The 18,108-nt window shown below is 51.6% G+C and overlaps 1 protein-coding gene across 13 annotated transcripts in view; it reads right to left on the reverse strand.

Annotated features, from left to right (window-relative positions):
* Positions 1-332: 332 nt before the first annotated feature.
* The window catches only part of SUGP2 (SURP and G-patch domain containing 2), a 42,546-nt gene continuing 24,770 nt past the window's right edge, over positions 333-18,108 (reverse strand). For 2 of the 13 annotated variants that reach the window (XM_032170200.2, XM_032170199.2), the window contains exons 6-11: positions 17,970-18,081; positions 13,549-14,027; positions 10,994-11,055; positions 4,583-4,719; positions 3,804-3,924; positions 333-593 (exon numbers count right to left, since the gene is read on the reverse strand). In XM_032170200.2, coding sequence (XP_032026091.1) covers positions 3,804-3,924; positions 4,583-4,719; positions 10,994-11,055; positions 13,549-14,027; positions 17,970-18,081 — 911 coding nt within the window. In that variant the 3' untranslated portion in view covers positions 333-593. Of the gene's footprint in view, positions 3,925-4,582; positions 4,720-10,993; positions 11,056-13,548; positions 14,028-17,969; positions 18,082-18,108 lie in introns of all 13 variants that reach the window. The other 11 variants (XM_032170198.2, XM_032170197.2, XR_009208802.1 and 8 more) reach the window with 10 other exon arrangements.

Genomic DNA, 18,108 nt, shown 5'->3' on the forward strand with positions numbered 1-18,108 from the left:
TATTTTATTTATTTATTTTTTTGAGACGCAGTCTCGCTCTGTCGCCCAGGCTGGAGTGCAGTGGCGCGATCTCGGCTCACTGCAAGCTCCGCCTCCCGGGTTCACGCCATTCTCCTGCCTCAGCCTCTCCGAGTAGCTGGGACTACAGGCGCCCGCCACCACGCCCGGCTAATTTTCTGTATTTTTAGTAGAGACGGGGTTTCACCGTGGTCTCGATCTCCTGACCTCGTGATCCGCCCGCCTCGGCCTCCCAAAGTGCTGGGATTACAGGCGTGGGCCACCGCGCCCGGCCGACGGATCTGATTTTAAAAACACAGCCATGGAGACCCCGGCACACTGCATTTCCTCTACATTTATTGCAACGGCTAAATGATTAACAACATTCACAACTTCTTAGATCTTAAAAAACAGAAACAAAAGAAAACTTCCATTTTGTAACATCACAAATGTCTTCTAGGCTTTATCAAGGACCAAAAACACTACAATTCTCTAAGTGATTTCCAGTGATGGAAACAAGCCAGAGACAGTAAGCACCCAGAGTGGCGAGAGAGCACTTCCAGATGCCTGTTGTCCTCTTGGGGGTGACCCTGGAACTAGAACGACAGAAAAGACACTGTGACTTTGACACGGCTGTGCCACCACACATCACGCGCGACACGAGGATCCTGCAGAGCGGCCTCTGCAGACAGCAAGGGCAGCCTTGGTTAAGAGGGAGGGGCTGGGGGCACGGAGGGCCAGTGGCATCTCCTCTATCCCGGCTGGCCGGCAGCTGGCAGCACGCACCATGCTCTGCTGGCTCCCGACACCTTCACTGCCCCAGCGCTGAATCCACAGGAGAGGCGTCCTCTGAGAGTGTAGGGGGCTTTCTAGGTTCAAGGAGGTGTGCCCTTTGACCCCTGCCAAGGACTCACAGACCATCTCAGCTCAAACTTGGAGGAGCGCCAGGAGGTGGGGGGCGGTCAGTGGCCACACGCCACAAATTCCTAAAGCATTTAACTTTTTAGTAAAATGAAGTGGAGAAAGTCAAGAATGAACATGCTAGGACAAAGCACATGGAATGGTCAGGGCGATGCTGGAGAGAACGTGCTTGATCCACGCTGCAGGTGTGTGCGCCTCGCTCGGGCCAATGGGCTGAGCCCCACTCGGAGCTCCATCCATTCACCTGACCCACGGCCAACATGGAAGCTGTCGGAGGGGTCAGGAAAGGAGAAGGAGAAAGGAGAAGATGAACCCCCCACACCTGTAGTTCCCCAAAACCAGCTCCACTCCAGGCCCCCACAGGCTGGTTCGTTCGAGGGTTGGGTTATAAACCCAAGCCCCATCCTCCATGCTGGCACCTCTACTGCCACAAAGATCTGCCAGTTGCCAAAGCTACAGAAGCCACTGGAAGCAAGCAGAGCCCCTGGGGGTGGTGGCACTGCAAGGTGACAGGGACCAGGCAGATAAGGAGCTGGGACCACAGTCTAGGAAGTCTGTGGCTTAAAGAAAGCCAGGATTTTTTTTTTTTTGAGACAGAGTCTTGCTCTGTTGCCAGGCTGGAGTGCAGTGGCACAATCTCAGCTCACTGCAACCTCCACCTCCTGGGTTCAAGTGATTCTCCTGCCTCAGCTTCCTGAGTAGCTGGGACTACAGGTGCCCGCCACCACGCCCAGCTATTTTTTTGCATTTTTAGTAGATACAGGGTTTCACCATGTTGGCCAGGATGGTCTCGATCTCTTGACCTCGTAATCCACCTGCCTCGGCCTCCCAAAGTGCTGGAATTACAGGCATGAGCCACCATGCCTGGCCTTTTTTTTTGGAGATGGAGTCTTGCTCTGTCACCCAGGCTAGAGTGCAGTGGCATGATCTCAGCTCACTGCAACCTCTGCCTCCCTGGTTCAAGTGATTCTCCTGCCTCAGCCTCCTGAGTAGCTGGGATTACAGGTGCCTGCTACCACGCCTAGCTAATTTTTTTGTATTTTTAGTAGAGACGGGGTTACACCATGTTGGCCAGGCTGGTCTCAAACTCCTGACCTCAGGTGATCCACCCACCTCAGCCTCCTAAAGTGCTGGGATTACAGGCTTGAGCCATTGTGCCTGGCCCAAAGCCAGGATTTCTTTACAGCCAATACAAGTGGCATTTCCCACTCAGTTCTGTGGCTGATGCCCTAGCCACTGCTGTGTCCCCTAATCCTGGGGTGTCAGGGAGATCCTAAGTTTTCCAGATTTTTGCCCATACTTTAAACTTCAACGCTCCTGCTTCACAAGGAAGGATGAGTGGAGAATTGAGTGGAGTTACACGCAGCGGAGTGCTGGGGAATCTGGAGAGCAGCGGCGATCACATGCCTGGAAATAGAGCAGCTGCAGAGCCCACCCCAGGAGGAGCCTGCCTCTCCTTACAAAGGCTGTAATAAGACAGCACTTGACGATGCCATACGTGCGAAAAGTGCAGAGTCTCAGAGGGTTTACAACTCCCGTCCCTTTGTAACTGTAGTTTGCTTACACTGTGGAATCTAAAGAGACATGTAAATCTGGGGCCGATTTCATCTGTTTTATGATCACTCCCCACCCGATAGAGCTATTCTATACTGTTGCTAAAATTTCATTAAGTCTCTCAAGATGCATTGAAGAGATTAGACACCATGAATAACACATTCATCAACTCAAGTATGGCAACTGTTCAGAGAGCTTCAGAGCTTTGGTACCCGAGCGCAGACTTGGTAATTACCGATTTGTCTCCCCCGTATAAATTCTGGCGAACAACGAGAAAACACCATCTGTGATCGTTTCCACATCACGTTTGCTAACAGAGCACTTCTGGAGAGCAATGGCCAGTCCAACTGGAAAACCAGCCAGAGGAGCTGGTTCCTCAGCACTCACAGGCTGAGGTGCCTTTTGGGGGCAGCGCCACCTTCTGAAGGGGAACCAAGACAGATTTGGAGGGGACTTGCTGCTAAAAGCATGTGAACAGAGAGGAGAGGCAAAAGCACATTGAAAATGGTGCATGTTTTTTTCTTTGAGAGAAAGAAAAGCCAGCGAAACCTCCGCCCCAGAGAGTGCAGAGACGTTTGTTTTCATGTACACACCAAACCGTACTTGGGCACTGGCTCCAGGCCGATCCAGGGCAGGGATGATGTTTTAAGGGCAATTGCTGCTTCAAGGCTTATCTTTCACATCAGTGGTTTTGATCTATTCAGGAAGAGAACGATTTTGTTCAAAACTGAGGTGGAAATTAGGTGAGAGGGGCAACTAAAAAAAAAAAAAAAAAAAAAAGAGTAGAAAGATGAGGCTATTTACAGGCCCAAGGCCCTGCAGAAGGAAAAGGATTTGAAGACCCTCACAAAGGGACACAGCCAACTGCCATCCTCTGTGGCAGTGGCTGTCACAGTCGCCCTTCCACTTGCATGACGGCAAGGCCCTCTGGACTAGGAACAGTCTGTTTGCTGGTCATGTTATGTGGTAGGTGGCTGTCATCTGTGAGAGAAAACTTGAGCAAGAGAAGAGACAGGTGTGGCCTATTTCCACACACACATCCACAGAGGCCAGCCCGGAGGCCTTGACGGGCTCACAGCCGGGGCGCCAGGCAGGCCATGCACAGCTGCCCTTGGCCAGCATGAGGTTTGCTCCTTCAGCAAACCTGGAAAGTAAGAATGGGGCATATCCACATCCAGAGACCCTTTTGTTTCCCTCACAGAATTTTGTGATTTTTTTGTGTGTGGCATTTTTGGGGGAGCAGGGAACATCAACTTTGTTGGGGGAAATCTCTCCGCATAACAGCACGCCGGCGAGGGCAGATGGCCTTACGCACTGGCCTGTGAACATACCTATTTGTTGGCCCGCTTGTGTCTGTACATCTGCATCATCCTCTGTCGGAACACGTCGAATGTGTCTTCTTTGTGCTCCTGCCCGTCAGCACCCAACCCTTCCCCTTCCGAGGGGGTTCCCCTAGGGAGTGAAAAAGAGAGTCAGTTGTGCACCTGAGCCCAGGGCCTGGCATGCCAGGAACTGGGCATGGGCACAAACAGTCCATGAGATGCAGGTGTTTGGGACACACACTGAGACATCAAAGAAAGGGAAAATCAAGACGCAACTCACAGTGGAAACAAGGAGTACTCACCCTCGAAGAAGAGCTGGCTTTTGAGGGGGTGCCCAGAGGGCCCTGGTTACCTCAGAATGCCTTACCCAGCAGGGACTAAGCTCAGTATTAAATGAAATGCCTGCCGATGTTATGATCGGGGTTTAATAAACTTTGGGCCTGTGTTCGGGACCCTGGCTGGCCCGGCTATGGGTTCCCGGGAATGGGAAAGTGGTTCCAGGCCGAAACTACACAGAAATACCACTTAGCTTTTATGATGGTAACAAATGTGGCCAAAATGACCAGGGCCAACAAGCTGGTTAAAAAATCTACACCAGGACAGAAAGGAGCTCTGTAAACACCTGCACATGTAAATGATCAGCTTCTCATCTGAAGATGCCTTTTGTTTAAAAAACAAAAATCAACTGCCAGCTGTAAGCCATCTTGGCTGTGAGGGCGCCAAGCGTCAGGCTGCAGGTGGAGGACTGAGGCCCCACCCACTCCCACCCCAGGCTGCCTGCTGCGTACACGCTGACCGGCTCCCGGATGCCCTTTCCGAGGGAGCCCAGGCCATGGCCCTCCTTCCAGCCCATCTTCTGCAGCATCTGGAAGCCCAGGTTCTTATCGGTCAGCTTCTGCTGGGCGAAGTCCAAGTCCTTGGGTTTCTGAGGAGAGAGGAGAGTCCAGGCATGTGGGCCACAGGGAGGTGCCTGGATCAAGGGTCTGTCCTAGGCTGTGCCTGGAGCCCCTCACCCCCAAATGCCCTCCTGACTCCCCAGATGCTCAGGCTCAAGCTCCAGTCACTTTCCCAGTTCTCTACAACATCCCTAGGTGGGATGTAACTTCTAAGTCAGAGGTCACTGGCCTGAGGTCAGTCCTGCCTCTCAGCTACCACTATAACCCTGGCGCCAAGACTGTGAGGAAAACTGGGTAAGGCAACAGCCAGTCCTGGGGTCAAGGAGTCAGTAGGAAGGCCCTCAGCAGAGCCCTGGATAAAGAAGAGTGGCCCTGTGATGGCCACAGGGCGCAGCCCACGGAGGAGTGGGGGCACCAGGGCACAGGCCTGGAGGCAGGATGGGGGCCAGATAGTGGGTGAGAACTGGCTGGCAGCACCCTCCCTGAACCACCCCAACATACCCCTCCCCCAGTGCTTCATTCACTCCCTGGCTGCGTTGTCTGTCTGTCCTCGGGACTGAGTTCTACTTGGACACTGGGGTCTGTGTCTAGCACAGAGTAGACCTCACTGAGAGCTAGTACAGCTGTGATTGCTCCTGTGGGTTGTGGAGAAGTGCAGCAATCTCTGGGCCACTAGATGGAGATCTGGGGACAGACAGGGCCCTGGGGCCTCTGGAGGAGCCTGCAGGGCTCTAGCAGAAGGAATTTCTATTCACTCATGAATATTCATGACACACTGGTGTGTGACAGAGCCCAGCTGGGCAGTCCAAGACCTTGCCATGTATTCCTTGGCTCTTCACGAGTCAACTTGTGTGGGTGGGCTGGGCGTGGTGGCTCATGCCTGTAATCTCAGCACTTTGGGAGGCCGAGGTGGGTGGATCACTTGAGGTCAGGAGTTCGAGACCAGCCTGGCCAACGGGGCAAAACCCCGTCTCTACTAAAATACAAAAATTAGCCAGGCATGGTGGCACCTGTAATCCCAGCTACTTGGGAGGCGGAGGCACAAGAATCGCTTGAACCTAGGAGGCAGAGGTTGCAGTGAGCTGAGATCGTGCCACTGCATTCCAGCCTGGGCAATACAATGAAATTGTCTAAAAAAAAAAAAAACAACAAAAAACAAAGCTTGTGTGTGTTTTTTTAAAATATAGAGTCTTGCTATGTTACCCAGGCTGGTCTCAAATTCCCGGCTTTAAGTGATCCTCCCACCTTAGTCTCCCCATTAACTGGAACTACAGGTATGTGCCACTGCACCCAGCTTTTGATGTTTTTTTTTTTCTTTTTTTTTAAGACGGAGTCTTGCTCTGTTGCCCAGGCTGGAGTACAGTGATGCAATCTCAACTCATTGTAACCTCTGCCTCCTGGGTTCAAGCGATTCTCCTGCCTCAGCCGCCCGAGTAGCTGAGATTACAGGCATGTGCCACCACGCCCAACTATTTTTGTATTTTTAGTAGAGACGGGGTTTCGCCATGTTAGCCATGCTGGTCTTGATCAAACTCCTGACCTCAGCTGATCTGCCCACCTCAGCCTCACAAAGTGCCGGGATTACAGGCATGAGCCACTGCGCTTGGCTGATGTATTTCTTTAAGGCATTTACTGAACTACCTGGGGAGGCTGAGGGTTCATGTGCTCTTGAGAGGGAGGGAAGAAGGTGCTGAGGAGGATCATGGCGGCTGGTGCTGGGGGTCTGAGCAGGGGACAGGTGGGAGTGGCTGGGAGAGGGTTAGATGACCTTGGGCATGGGAAGCAGGGTGAGAAGGGCGTGCTGAGTGCTGTGAGCTCAGGTCTTTGGGCAGTCAGCCCTCATCAGCTTAGCAACCTGTCCCATCATGTCATGAAGGCCTCACGAGGTACAATTCAACCAAACGACAAATCCCCCCCTTGCCATCTGCATTGAGGTGCCCAGGAATCAGCTTCCCTAACGATAGGGGTGCATGTGAGAGGCACTCCAGAGACAAAGGAGCTTGGAGACAAGGCAGAAAACGCTGAGCCTGAGGGAGCCAGGGGCTGGGAGAGGAAAGGGAGAAGGGAGAGAACAGGGCCTCAGGTCAGGCAGGAGGGAGGGAGGAGAGAGCAAGTGCTCCCAAAAGGCCTGGGCCCCTGGAGCTCCTGAGGCCTCAGTGTTCTCACCCTAGAAAGGGACAAAACAACCTGGAGAGGTGCCAAGAACTCAACATGCAACAAGATGTAGGGGGTCAGAAACGGATACCCTAAGGCTGGGCGCGGTGGCTCATGCCTGTAGTCCCAGCACTTTGGGAGGCCAAGGTGCGTGGATCACGATGTCAGGAGTTTGAGACCAGCCTGACCAACATGGTGAAACCCCATCTCTACTAAAAATACAAAAATTAGCCAGGTGTGGTGGCACGCACCTGTAATCCCAGCTACTCCGGAGGCTGAGGCAGGAGAATCCCTTGAACCTGGGAGGTAGAGGTTGCAGTGAGCTGAGATCGTGCCATTGCACTCCAGCCTTGGCGACAAAGGGAGACTCCGTCTCAAAAAATAAAAATAAAAATAAAAAAAGAAAGAAACGGATACCCCGAATTACAGCACTTTGACAGGTGAGACTAAAGCAGCAGCCTCAAGGTCCCTCCCAAAGCACAGCAGGAAGCTATTTTCTTCAAGTTCCCTATCTATCTAGAAACTGGACTTGCCAAAGAAGAACACTAGGACCTTGGATCCCTTCCCTGAAATGTCATTAACCAGAGTTGAAAACTCCTGTCACACAGGAAGAGATGGAACATTAAACACCACACCTAGAGCCCAGACCACTGGCTGTTCTCTAGTCCCATTCAATTCTCAATGAGGATCGTTCACAAGATGATGCCTGCCTCCATTCATCTCTCCTAAAATCATCTGCTTCCCCTCTAAAGTTACCTACAGCCTCCCATCTGCCCTCTCCCCTACGAAGAGGTATTTCAGCTTCAACCACCTGGCCCTTCTTTGAGTTTTCATGTTTTATATGGCTCTTGTGCTTATGCACGTGAATAAATATGTATAACTTTTTTGTTTCGAGACAGGATCTTGCTCTGTCACCCAGGCTGGAGTGCGGTGGCCCCATCATGGCTCACTGCAGTCTTGAACTCCTGGGCTCAAGTGATCCTCCTGCCTTGGCCTTCCAAAGTTCCGGGATTACAGGTGTAAGCCACCGCACCTGGACTGCATACCTTTTTTTATCCTGTTAATCTTCTTATTGTCAGTTCATTTCAACAGGCTTAGACTTGGACCTTCAAAGACAGAGGGAAATTCCCTTTGTTCTCTTCAGAGGCATCTCTGAGGGTATTATATAAAGTAGCTGTGGGTGTGTGTATGCATGTGTGTGTGCATATGCGTATACATGTGTGTTATCTTGTGTGCGTGTGTGGGTTACTGGATGCAGGCGGCCCCTCCATAATAGCATGAAGTGGTCTTGATGAGGTGGTGTGGGCAGAAGTTTCTCTGCAGGGTAGTTAAGGAGGGGAGGTATGAAGGGAGGAGCTATGCTATGGGCTGGGACAAGAAGAGGGGCACAGTGAAGAGACACCCCTGCAAGCCAGGGGACACCAGACAGGACCTGCTACACTGGGAGGCCCCTTGCCATGAGAAAGTGGCCTGGAGAAAAGAGGTGACAGAACCCACCGGCTGAGATGAGAAATGGGGCATCTGTCAGGCCCTCCTGGGAGCTGTGCATGACCTGGGCCCTGGGATGACGGGCAGGGAAGGAAGGGGAAAGGCTGGTCATGGCGGGGCACAGGGGTCCCCAGAGGGCACGTCTGCACTCTTTTCCCTTTCAGGAAGGCTGCTTGGAGGTGCAGCGGGAGGAAGAGGGGTTGGCTCAGCCTGGAAGTTTCTTCGTGAATGTTCAAATCTGTGTTTAACAATCATGATGGTGGTTTCCTGGACAGCTGGACGAAAGCCAAGCCCTGTGGGTGAGGTGGAGGTGTGCAGAGGAGAGCTGCAGCCACCACGGCCTCCCTTCCACCCACAGTCACTGGCAGAAAGGAGGACAGGTGCAGAGCCCCAAGGAGACAGCAGCATTTGCAGGACACCCACCAGGAACCACGTTCAGTTTAATCCTCACTGTACCTCCTACCTGCTGGGTAGGTGTGGCCATCCCATTTTACAGACAAACCCGTGGCTTGGGGGCTACATGCCAAGGTTACAAAACTACTCGGTGGCAGGACTGAGCTAGAGTACAGCTGTGCCTGACACCAAGGCCCTGCTGTGCCCTCATCTGGCCGTGCCCTTATCCAGGCCACACAAAGGGGCACCAGATGCCAGCTCAGCCTAAAACCTGGCACATCAGTAAGGACTATGAGCTCTGGACTCGGGAATGTCCCTCCTTCCTGCCATAATTGGGGTCAGACTGACCTAGGTCACTCGGAAGGGGTTGGAAGCAACATTGCACCTCGCCTGGCTCCCCGCCCTCCTCCCTGACCATGAAAGACTGGTGAAGTCTCTCCACGTGTGTCCCAGGTGACCCTGCTCGCCCCCAGCACTGTGTCCCCCAGGCCATCTGGAGTGTACCTGCCCCCTTTCCATAACCTGGCTCCAGGTCAGTGAATGGCAGTTCTGTCCCTCTTCTGCCCAAGCTGACTACCCTGGGGTCACCTGGACTCCTGGCTTTTGCACACCCAGCCCACAAGCAGGTGTCACCCACTCCATCTTCACCCCTTCTCGTTGCTCCTCATGCCCTGGTCCAACTGTCTTAAGTTTGAACCTCTTCCTGGTTCCCACCCATAGGCTGCTCTCCACCCTAGTGGCCACGTCCACTACAGGTCCCAGAAGGACCCTCCCTTCCCTGAGAAAGGGCCACAGCGTTAACATCTGTTGAGGTCCTGTGTGACCACCCCCTGGATTCCTCTGCTGCCACAAAGGCCTCTTGCTGCCCCAGCCTCTCTACCGAGGCTGTGCCCTTCTCAGATCTCTACACTGTTTCTCCTCAGCTCTTTCCAGGCTTGTGCCAACGTCATCTGCAAGAGAGACCTCCCTTGGCTTTCCCAATTCAGTGGTATCCCCTCGACCCCACCTTATTCTCCCTCTCTTTGACCTGCTTCTCTTTGCCCACAGCATCCCCAGGACTGCCTCATCCATTTCTCTTTCACTGTTGGCCCTGCTTGCTGCTGCCTCCAGGTGGAGAGTCGGGACCTGGCACATAGGAGGTGCTGACCGCACACACCATGCTCTGTTTACTGGCAGATTAGTGCACTCTCTTCACCACCCTTCCAGTCTACTAAGCTTGAAAGTTTTTATGTTTTATTTTTTAAGGAGACATAGGTCTCACTATGTTGCCCAGGCTGGCCTCAAACTCCTGGGCTCAAGTGATCCCCCTGTCTTGGCCTCCCAAAGCACTGAGATTACAGGCGTGAATCAGTGCACCTGGATAACTTGAACTTTTTTTTTTTTTTTGAGACAGGCTCTCAGTCTGTTGCCCAAGCTGGGGTGCAGTGGTGCAGTCAGCTCACTGCAGCCACGACCTCTCAGGCCCAAATGATCCTTCCACCTCAGCCTCCAGAGTAGCTGGGACTACAGGCATGCGCCACCATGCCCAACTAATTTTTGTATTTTTTGCAGAGACAGGGTTTTGCCTATTGCCCAGGCTGGTCTTAAACTCTTGGGCTCAAGCAATCTGCCCACTTTGGCCTCCTAAACTGCTGGAATCACAGGTGTAAGCCACCCAATCGGCCTTAGCTTGAACTTTTTTTTTTTTTTGAGATGGAGTCTCGCTCTGCCAGCCAGGCTGGAGTGCAGTGGCGTGATCTCGGCTCACTGCAAGCTCTGCCTCCCAGGTTCAGGCCATTTTCCTGCCTCAGCCTCCCAAGTGGCTGGGACTACAGGCGCCCGCCACCACGCCTGGCTAATTTTTTGTATTTTTAGTACAGACGGGGGTTTCATCATGTTAGCCAGGATGGTCTCGATCTCCTGACCTCGTGATCCACCTGCCCCTGACTCCCAAAGCGTTGAGATTACAGGCGTGAGCCACCACGCCCAGCCTAGCTTGAACTTCTTAAGGGCCAAGACATTATCTCGTTTATCTCTCAAATCCCACTGCATCCATTCCAGGGATCTCAACTATCCATTACACAGATGAATCACTAGTCTATGCTTTGGACAAAGCCAAAACAGTTTTCAAAAGCCCTCCCAAGAGAAAAGTCTCTGTTGTGTTTTACACATTAATACCTCAGTTTGAAATGTGAGCACAGCTTAATCACAAGCTGCAGCATCCTTTGGAACTCCAACAAATTCTAACCAACTATACTTTGAGTGAGGACTACAAATGATTACGCTCACCTTCTTTTTGGACATGGGACGACCCCGAGGCCTGTCATAGGCAATTCGAACTGGTTCATGGACTAGAAGACAAAAGAAAGAGACACATACACATACACGTGCTTTTCCTAAATTACTTAGAGACTGAAGGTCTTGCAGTCTATTTTGGCTAACAGTTCTCTGATGACAGAAGGTGTCTTAGGCTCTGCATGGCAGCTGCTGAGCCCCAGCTCCTCTCAGGAATGAACATGTATGACCCCTGGAGTGAGCAGAGATGGGACACGCTCAGGGTAGGCAGCTTGGGCCATAGTGAAGGGTTCACTGAGGGGTGCCTTGCTTTTGGAAAGTCTATTCAAACCTAAGAGTCCCCACATTTATAACAAAAGATCCAATACATGGATTATTTTCCATGACTACAGAAATATATTTTGCTTCAACAAACCAACTATTTGTGATACTGTGCCCTCCTAGTTTATCTGTAGCTAATTCACTGGGAAATAATTAAAGTCTGGGCCAGGAGCAGTGGATCATGCCTATAATCCCATCACTTTGGGAGGCCAAGATGGGTGGATCACTAGAGGTCAGGAGTTCGAGACCAGCCTGGCCAACATGGCGAAACCCCATCTCTACTAAAAGTACAAAAACTAGCCAGGCGTGGTGGCGGGCGCCTGTAATCCCAGCTATTCAGGAGGCTGAGGCAGGAGAATAACTTGAACCCGGGAGGCAGCGGTTGCAATGAGCCGAGATTGCGCCACCGCACTCCAGCCTGGGCGACAAGAGCAAGAGTCCATCTCAAAAAAAAAAAGAATTAAAGTCTGCCTAAAACTTTCTAGTAAAAAACAACCATGCTTCTCATATAGAGGACCAAATCATATCATTTTATTTTATTTTTTATGAAAGGGAGATTAGCAAATCTGTTTTTTTTTTTTTTTTTTTTTTTTTTGGAGACACAGTTTCACTCTTGTTGCCCAGGCTGGAGTGCAGTGACGTGATCTCGGCTCACCGCAACCTTCACCTCCCAGGTTCAAGCGATTCTCCTGCCTCAGCCTCCCGAGTAGTTGGGATTACAGGCATGCGCCACCACGCCTTGCTAATTCTGTATTTTTAGTAGAGATGGGATATCTCCATGTTGGTCAGGCTGGTCTCAAACTCCTGACCAAAGGTGATTCTCCCGCCTCGGCCTCCCAGAGTGCTGGGATTACAGGTGTGAGCCAGCACACCCGGCGCAGGTCTGGTTTTATCTCATCAACTACCCAAAGAACTGAGAGCTTCTAAAGCAGAAATAAAAAACTCCACTTACCCCCAAGAAGAGCATACATAACAAGCACTCTGATACACTACCCGCCATCCATGACAAGTTTAATTATTTACTTCTTTTTTTTTACATTAAATATTTTTTTTTCTTGTAAAGATTAGGTCTGGCCATCTTGCCCAGGCTGGTCTCAAGCTCCTGGGCTCAAGCGATCCTCCTGCCTCAGCCCCACTAAGCACGAGCCATGGCGCCCGGCCCCATGAGCAGTTTTGAAGGATGGTAAGGGTTATAGTAGAATGGTTAGCATTTCACTGCAACACCACATTTTTCAAACACAAAACATGAGGACTGTTCCAAAGCAGGAAAAACCATAAGGCCACTGTCACATGTAAATGTGACTGTCTGAATGATGCAGAACACACAGGTGCCTGTTTAACACAGTCCCACAATGGGGCACCATTCACTACAACTTCACACATAGGTTTTGCAGCAGAAGTCCCATGTGAAAGCACGGTCCAGGCCTGACTGTAGGGAGACAGCTTGGAGGGCATAGGGGGCACAGGAGTCATCTGGGCCACAGCCTGCCCATCAAAAGGCCACATGCGATGCAATTCTATGTACTGACAGACTAGGAAAGATAGAATACCTGGGGCTTGGAAAACAGTCAGTGGTTGCTGGGGCTGAATCGGGCAGGGGACTGCAACGGGACAAGAGACCCGTTCTGGGAACAGGCTTCAGCTCTGCTGTACTGGTGGGTTCTCACCTCTGCACAGTCAACAAAACTCAAATGGTCCACTTGAAAAGGGTGCGTTTCGTTGCTGGTAAATTATACCTCAAGAACCCAGAACCTCCCCACAGGAGAGCAGGAGATGGCCTCCCATGGCTGAGGCAGGTCCCACTGACCACTGCCTGGGACCACCCCTGCTCTGTTCCCATCTCACTGTCATGACATGAAGCAGCTTATCAGCACCCTGGGCCTTCCAGGGGCTCAGAAGGGCCCCCAGCTGACAAGGTCACAGGCAGGAAAACAGCTGAGATGACCCAAGCCCATCCCCTCCACAGTTGGGGATGCCCTGACCTGAATCCAGGCAATCAGGGAAATGTCCAGCAGCAAGTAGAGTGCCAGAAGCCACAGGGTAGCAAGGAAACATGTCCTTAGAGCAATGCCTTCAGACCACCGGGAAACATGAGTGTCGGCTCACATTTTGGAGTGGTGCACAAAACTCTTTTGGATTAAAATGTCTCCACCTGTCTCTTCTAACTCTCACAGCCCACCAACCAAGAACTGTGCTGGAGGCAGCTGTGCCGACAGGCAGGCACTCACCTTTTGGCTCCTGGATGAGACACACTCTCTTGGGAGCTGGAATCATGCCAACCTTCAATGACTTGCTGCTGATCCTCTTCCGGGGGAAGCAGGTACCTGAGGAGGCCTGTGACAGGGCAGGTGCTCCAGCTAGGTCGTCCTCGGCAGCCTCGCCGGGAAGGCCGTCGGCAGGGGTGCTGCCCTCAGACTTGCCCGCCCCTCCAGGGGCAGGGGCCTCCTCTCCCCCATCCTCATCGTCCTCGTCCTCCTCCTCAGGCATCACCTCTGGGCTCTCCAGCTCAGCCTCCCGCGGAGGGGGCTCGTCTTCAAACTCTCCTTCCCCTTCCATGAGGTCCACGGGGCTCTCCTGAGAACCCGCGGTGTCACCGCCACCGGTGTGAAGGTTGTGCGGAGATGACGTGAAACAAATTGATGGACATAGTTCAAACACTTTTTTTCGATAGAATTTGAAAGCAGAACTATTTTGGTCATGTAGAAACCTGGGGCACAGAGGAAATATATTGGGTAACCAGATGGAATCTCTCAACATTTTTATTGGCTGAAACTGCTGGGATTGATCCAAGGAAGGTGGAGGTGGGACAAGGGAAAGAATAACCTGACCGCTCTCTACGCAGCTATGGCTTGATGGTGCAGCCTCTCAATGATAGAAAATTTGAGTACTAGTAACTTAATAATGAGCTAGAATTCAAGAAGCCTAACTGCTTTCCAAGGGAGAGAGGCAGACGAACAAGGTCTGCAGGGCTTGGGAAAATGCTGGAATAGAGATCTGGCCTGAGACCCATCTCACCCTTTCTGGTTATGTTACTGGCCTCTCTGGGCCTCCATGTGCCCATTTTGACTCTGGTTCCTCCCAGGTATGAGAAGCATGGAGAGATGCCAGGAGGAGCTTCACAGTTACTGCTGGAACATGTGCACCATGGAGCTGTGAGGTGCCCCCCGAGGAGGCTTCTCACCCCTAGCACTTCCCGCTCTGGGGCCTGCAGTCCACCTACATGGGCGTGGAGATGAGGCCTCTCTGTGCCTCAGGGGTCTGGTGGCCACCTCGACTTGTAACCACAGCTATGAAGCTGTGGCTGGTATGAGAAACTTAAAACACTCCCGAAAGCACCAAAGTCCACTTGGACCAAAGGAAAAATGGCCCTCATAAGGCAACTCAACCTCATAAATGTGCCAAGTCCCCCCAGTTAGCATATTAATATATCCCAATAAAATCCTGTTCTGAATCAGGGCAAGATGGTTCTAAAGTTCATAAAGAAAAATAATATGTAAGAGTATCTGGGAAAACTCTGAACAAGACTCATAAGGGGTTCCAGCCCCACCAAACACTACAAAATGCCCCAAAGCCTCTAGAGTTAAACAGCATAGTAGTCCATTAGGCAGACCAAAGGAACAGAATAGAAAGACCAGAAACCCAGCATTCGATTAAGGTAACCTCTCAAACTACTGCAAAAAAGGGGTGGGTCTTTCAAAGAATGGTATTGGAAAAGCTGGACGGCTTTATAATTATTTATTATTATACATTTTTAGAGATGGGGTCTCACTCTGTCATCCAGGCTAGAGTGCAGTGGTATGATCACAGCTCACTGCAGCCTCAAACTCCTGGGCTCAAGAAATCTTCCTACATCAGCCACCCAAGTAGTTAGGACCACAGGCAAATGCCACTATACCAGGCTAACAAACACACACACACACACACACACACACACACACACACACATACACACACCACACACACACACAACTAAATATTAGCAGAAACAAATGAATCTGGGCCGGGCATGGTGGCTCATGCCTCCCAGCACATTTTGGGAGGCTGAGGCAGGTGGATCACCTGAGGTCAGGAGTCCAAGACTAGCCTGGCCAACATGGTGAAACCCCGTCTCTACTAAAAATACAAAAATTAGCTGGGTGACACCTGTAATCCCAGCTACTTGGGAGTCTGAGGCAGGAGAATAGCTTGAACCTGAGAGGCGGAGGTTGCAGTGAGCCGAGATCGCGCCACTGCACTCCAGCCTGGGCGACAAGAGTGAAATTCTGTCTCAAAAATAAATAAATAAAACGGATTGTATGACAACTTTATAACATAACCGCACCTACAAAATGAATTAACTCAATGAGCTTGAGCACATTAGAATTAAAATTTTTCGCCGGCGCGGTGGCTCACGCTTGTAATCCCAGCACTTTGGGAGGCTGAGGCGGGCAGATCACGAGGTCAGGAGATCGAGACCACGGTGAAACCCCGTCTCAACTAAAAATACAAAAAAAATTTAGCCGGGCTTGGTGGCGGGCGCCTGTAGTCCCAGCTACTGGGAGAGGCTGAGGCAGGAGAATGGCGTGAACCCGGGAGGCGGAGCTTGCAGTGAGCCGAGATTGCGCCACTGCACTCCAGCCTGGGAGACACAGCAAGACTCCGTCTCAAAAAAAAAAAAAAATTAAAATTTTTCTAAAGGCAAAAGAAACACAAAGTCATCTTGGCCCATTTACAAGCATGGCTGGATAGCGTCCAACACCTTGCCCAGTATCGTGGTCAGGATCCAGGGCTCTCCCTCCAGGGAAGGACAGGACAGAGTACTCTGAAGGACACTGCTCAGAAAAGGCTGTCACAGATGGGGAGGAATCCACCCAAAACCCAACAAGTGCTACAGCCCAAGTACCCAGGCTAATGCAAAATTCTCCTTTAAACTGTACTTTTCATTGAAAAAAAAGAAAATGAAAAAGAAAAAAGGACTGATGGGATGCCCCCAGCTGCCCTGCACTGAGCTGTCCTCCTTATCCAACCCTGCCAGAGGAAATCCCACATAAACAGTGGACAGGCCCGACCCCGAGGTCTACAGGGCCCAGCAGCTCCCCAAGGCCACCACTGCCTGTAAAAGGCAAAACCTGACTGTAAGCCTGGTCAGGCCTCCCGTCTATAGGTGGTCAGTGCCCCACGAGGCAGGTGGTACCTCAGTGCAGGACCCAGTCATAAGCCAAGGCTGCGGAGGGGAGTAGGGCTTGGCTTGTGCAATCAGGTCCCAAACAAGTTGAAAGAGTATGTTCTGTCACCACTGAATCCCATAAATGCTCTGAGAAATGCACGTTTTCAACTGTAAGTTTAACTGGATGAAGGCATGACTGTCCAATAAGCTGAGACCAGCATGAGGAGTTGAGAGCCCCCTCAGTAGGGTTCTGGCTCAGTAATGGGAAGATGGGTGCCTCCCACCGGCAGCCTTTCTCTGGAGGGGGCATCTCAACATCACCCTGGGGAAAAACCCCAGGGGCAGTGCTGGCTCCTCGCCCAGGTTTTCTCACCTACGGGCTGTGTGCTTTTGAGCTGAGCTCCACCTATCCGAGGAACGGAGAGGGCAAAGGTACCTGCTCCCAGCATGAGCACGCCACGTTATCCCTGTGTAGAAGTGCCTGCTGTCTAGACCTGGGCAAGGGCCGACTATCACTACTATCATGCAGTGAGCAGCAAATCCTCACCTCTCTCCCCTCCCCTGGCCAACTCCTATTTAGCCTTTGGATGCAGATTAAATGTCCTTCTGGGGAGGCTTTTCCTGATGCCTCAGATGAAGGCAGATCTCCTAGAACAGAATTTTTTTTTTTTTTTTTGAGATGGAGTTTTGCTCTTGTTGCCCAGGCTGGAGTGCAATGGCGTGATCTCAGCTCACTGCAACCTCCGCCTCCCAGGTTCAAGCAATTCTCCTGCCTCAGCCTCCCGAGTAGCTGGGATTACAGGCACCCGCCACTACCCCTGGCTATTTTATTTTTAGTATAGAGATGGGATTTCACTATGTTGGCAAGGCTGGTCTCAAATGCCTGACCTCATGATCCACCCGCCTCAGCCTCCCAAAGTGCTGGGATTACAAGCATGAGCCACCGCACCTGGCCTTTTTTTTTTGGAGATGAAGTCTCGCTCTGTTGCCCAGGCTGGAATGCAGTGGCTCAATCTCAGGCCACTGAAACCGCCTCCTGGGTTTAAGCAACTCTCATGCCTTAGCCTCCCGAGCAGCTGGGATTACAGGTGCTTGCCACCATGCCCGGCTAATTTTTGTATTTTTGTAGAGATGGGGTTTTAGCATGGTAGCCAGGCTGGTCTCGAACTCCTGAACTCAGGTGATTAGAACAGATCTTTCTCCCTCAGGCCCCTGGCTCAGCTGAAGTAAAGTCATGACTTACTCCTAGTATAACCCCCATGGTAGGAATGCATTGGCCAGGCTGTGGGCTGGCTCAGGACATGCTTGTGGCGTGAACACACTCAAATCTAAAGGGTGTAATGGCCAGTTGCAGTGGAGCACACCTGTGGTCCCAGCTACTCCGGAGGCTGAAACAGGAGGATCACTTGAGCCCAGGAATTCGAATCCAGCCTGAGCAACATCATTAGACGTTGTCTCTTTGAGAAAGAAAAAGGTGTGATGAGACCCCGGGGGGGTACGTACCACAGGTCAGGGTTATCGGTGCTGTTTTCTATGCTGAATTGTTCGATCTCTGGTCCCACCTGAGCAACAAATCTAGCCAGTTTCTCTGCAGTCTCCATTGTCTTCATGTCAACTACAAAACATAAAGCACCTGTCAGGC

Source organism: Hylobates moloch, unplaced genomic scaffold (genome assembly GCF_009828535.3).
Source record: "Hylobates moloch isolate HMO894 unplaced genomic scaffold, HMol_V3 SCAFFOLD_12, whole genome shotgun sequence".
Lineage (NCBI taxonomy): Eukaryota > Metazoa > Chordata > Mammalia > Primates > Hylobatidae > Hylobates > Hylobates moloch.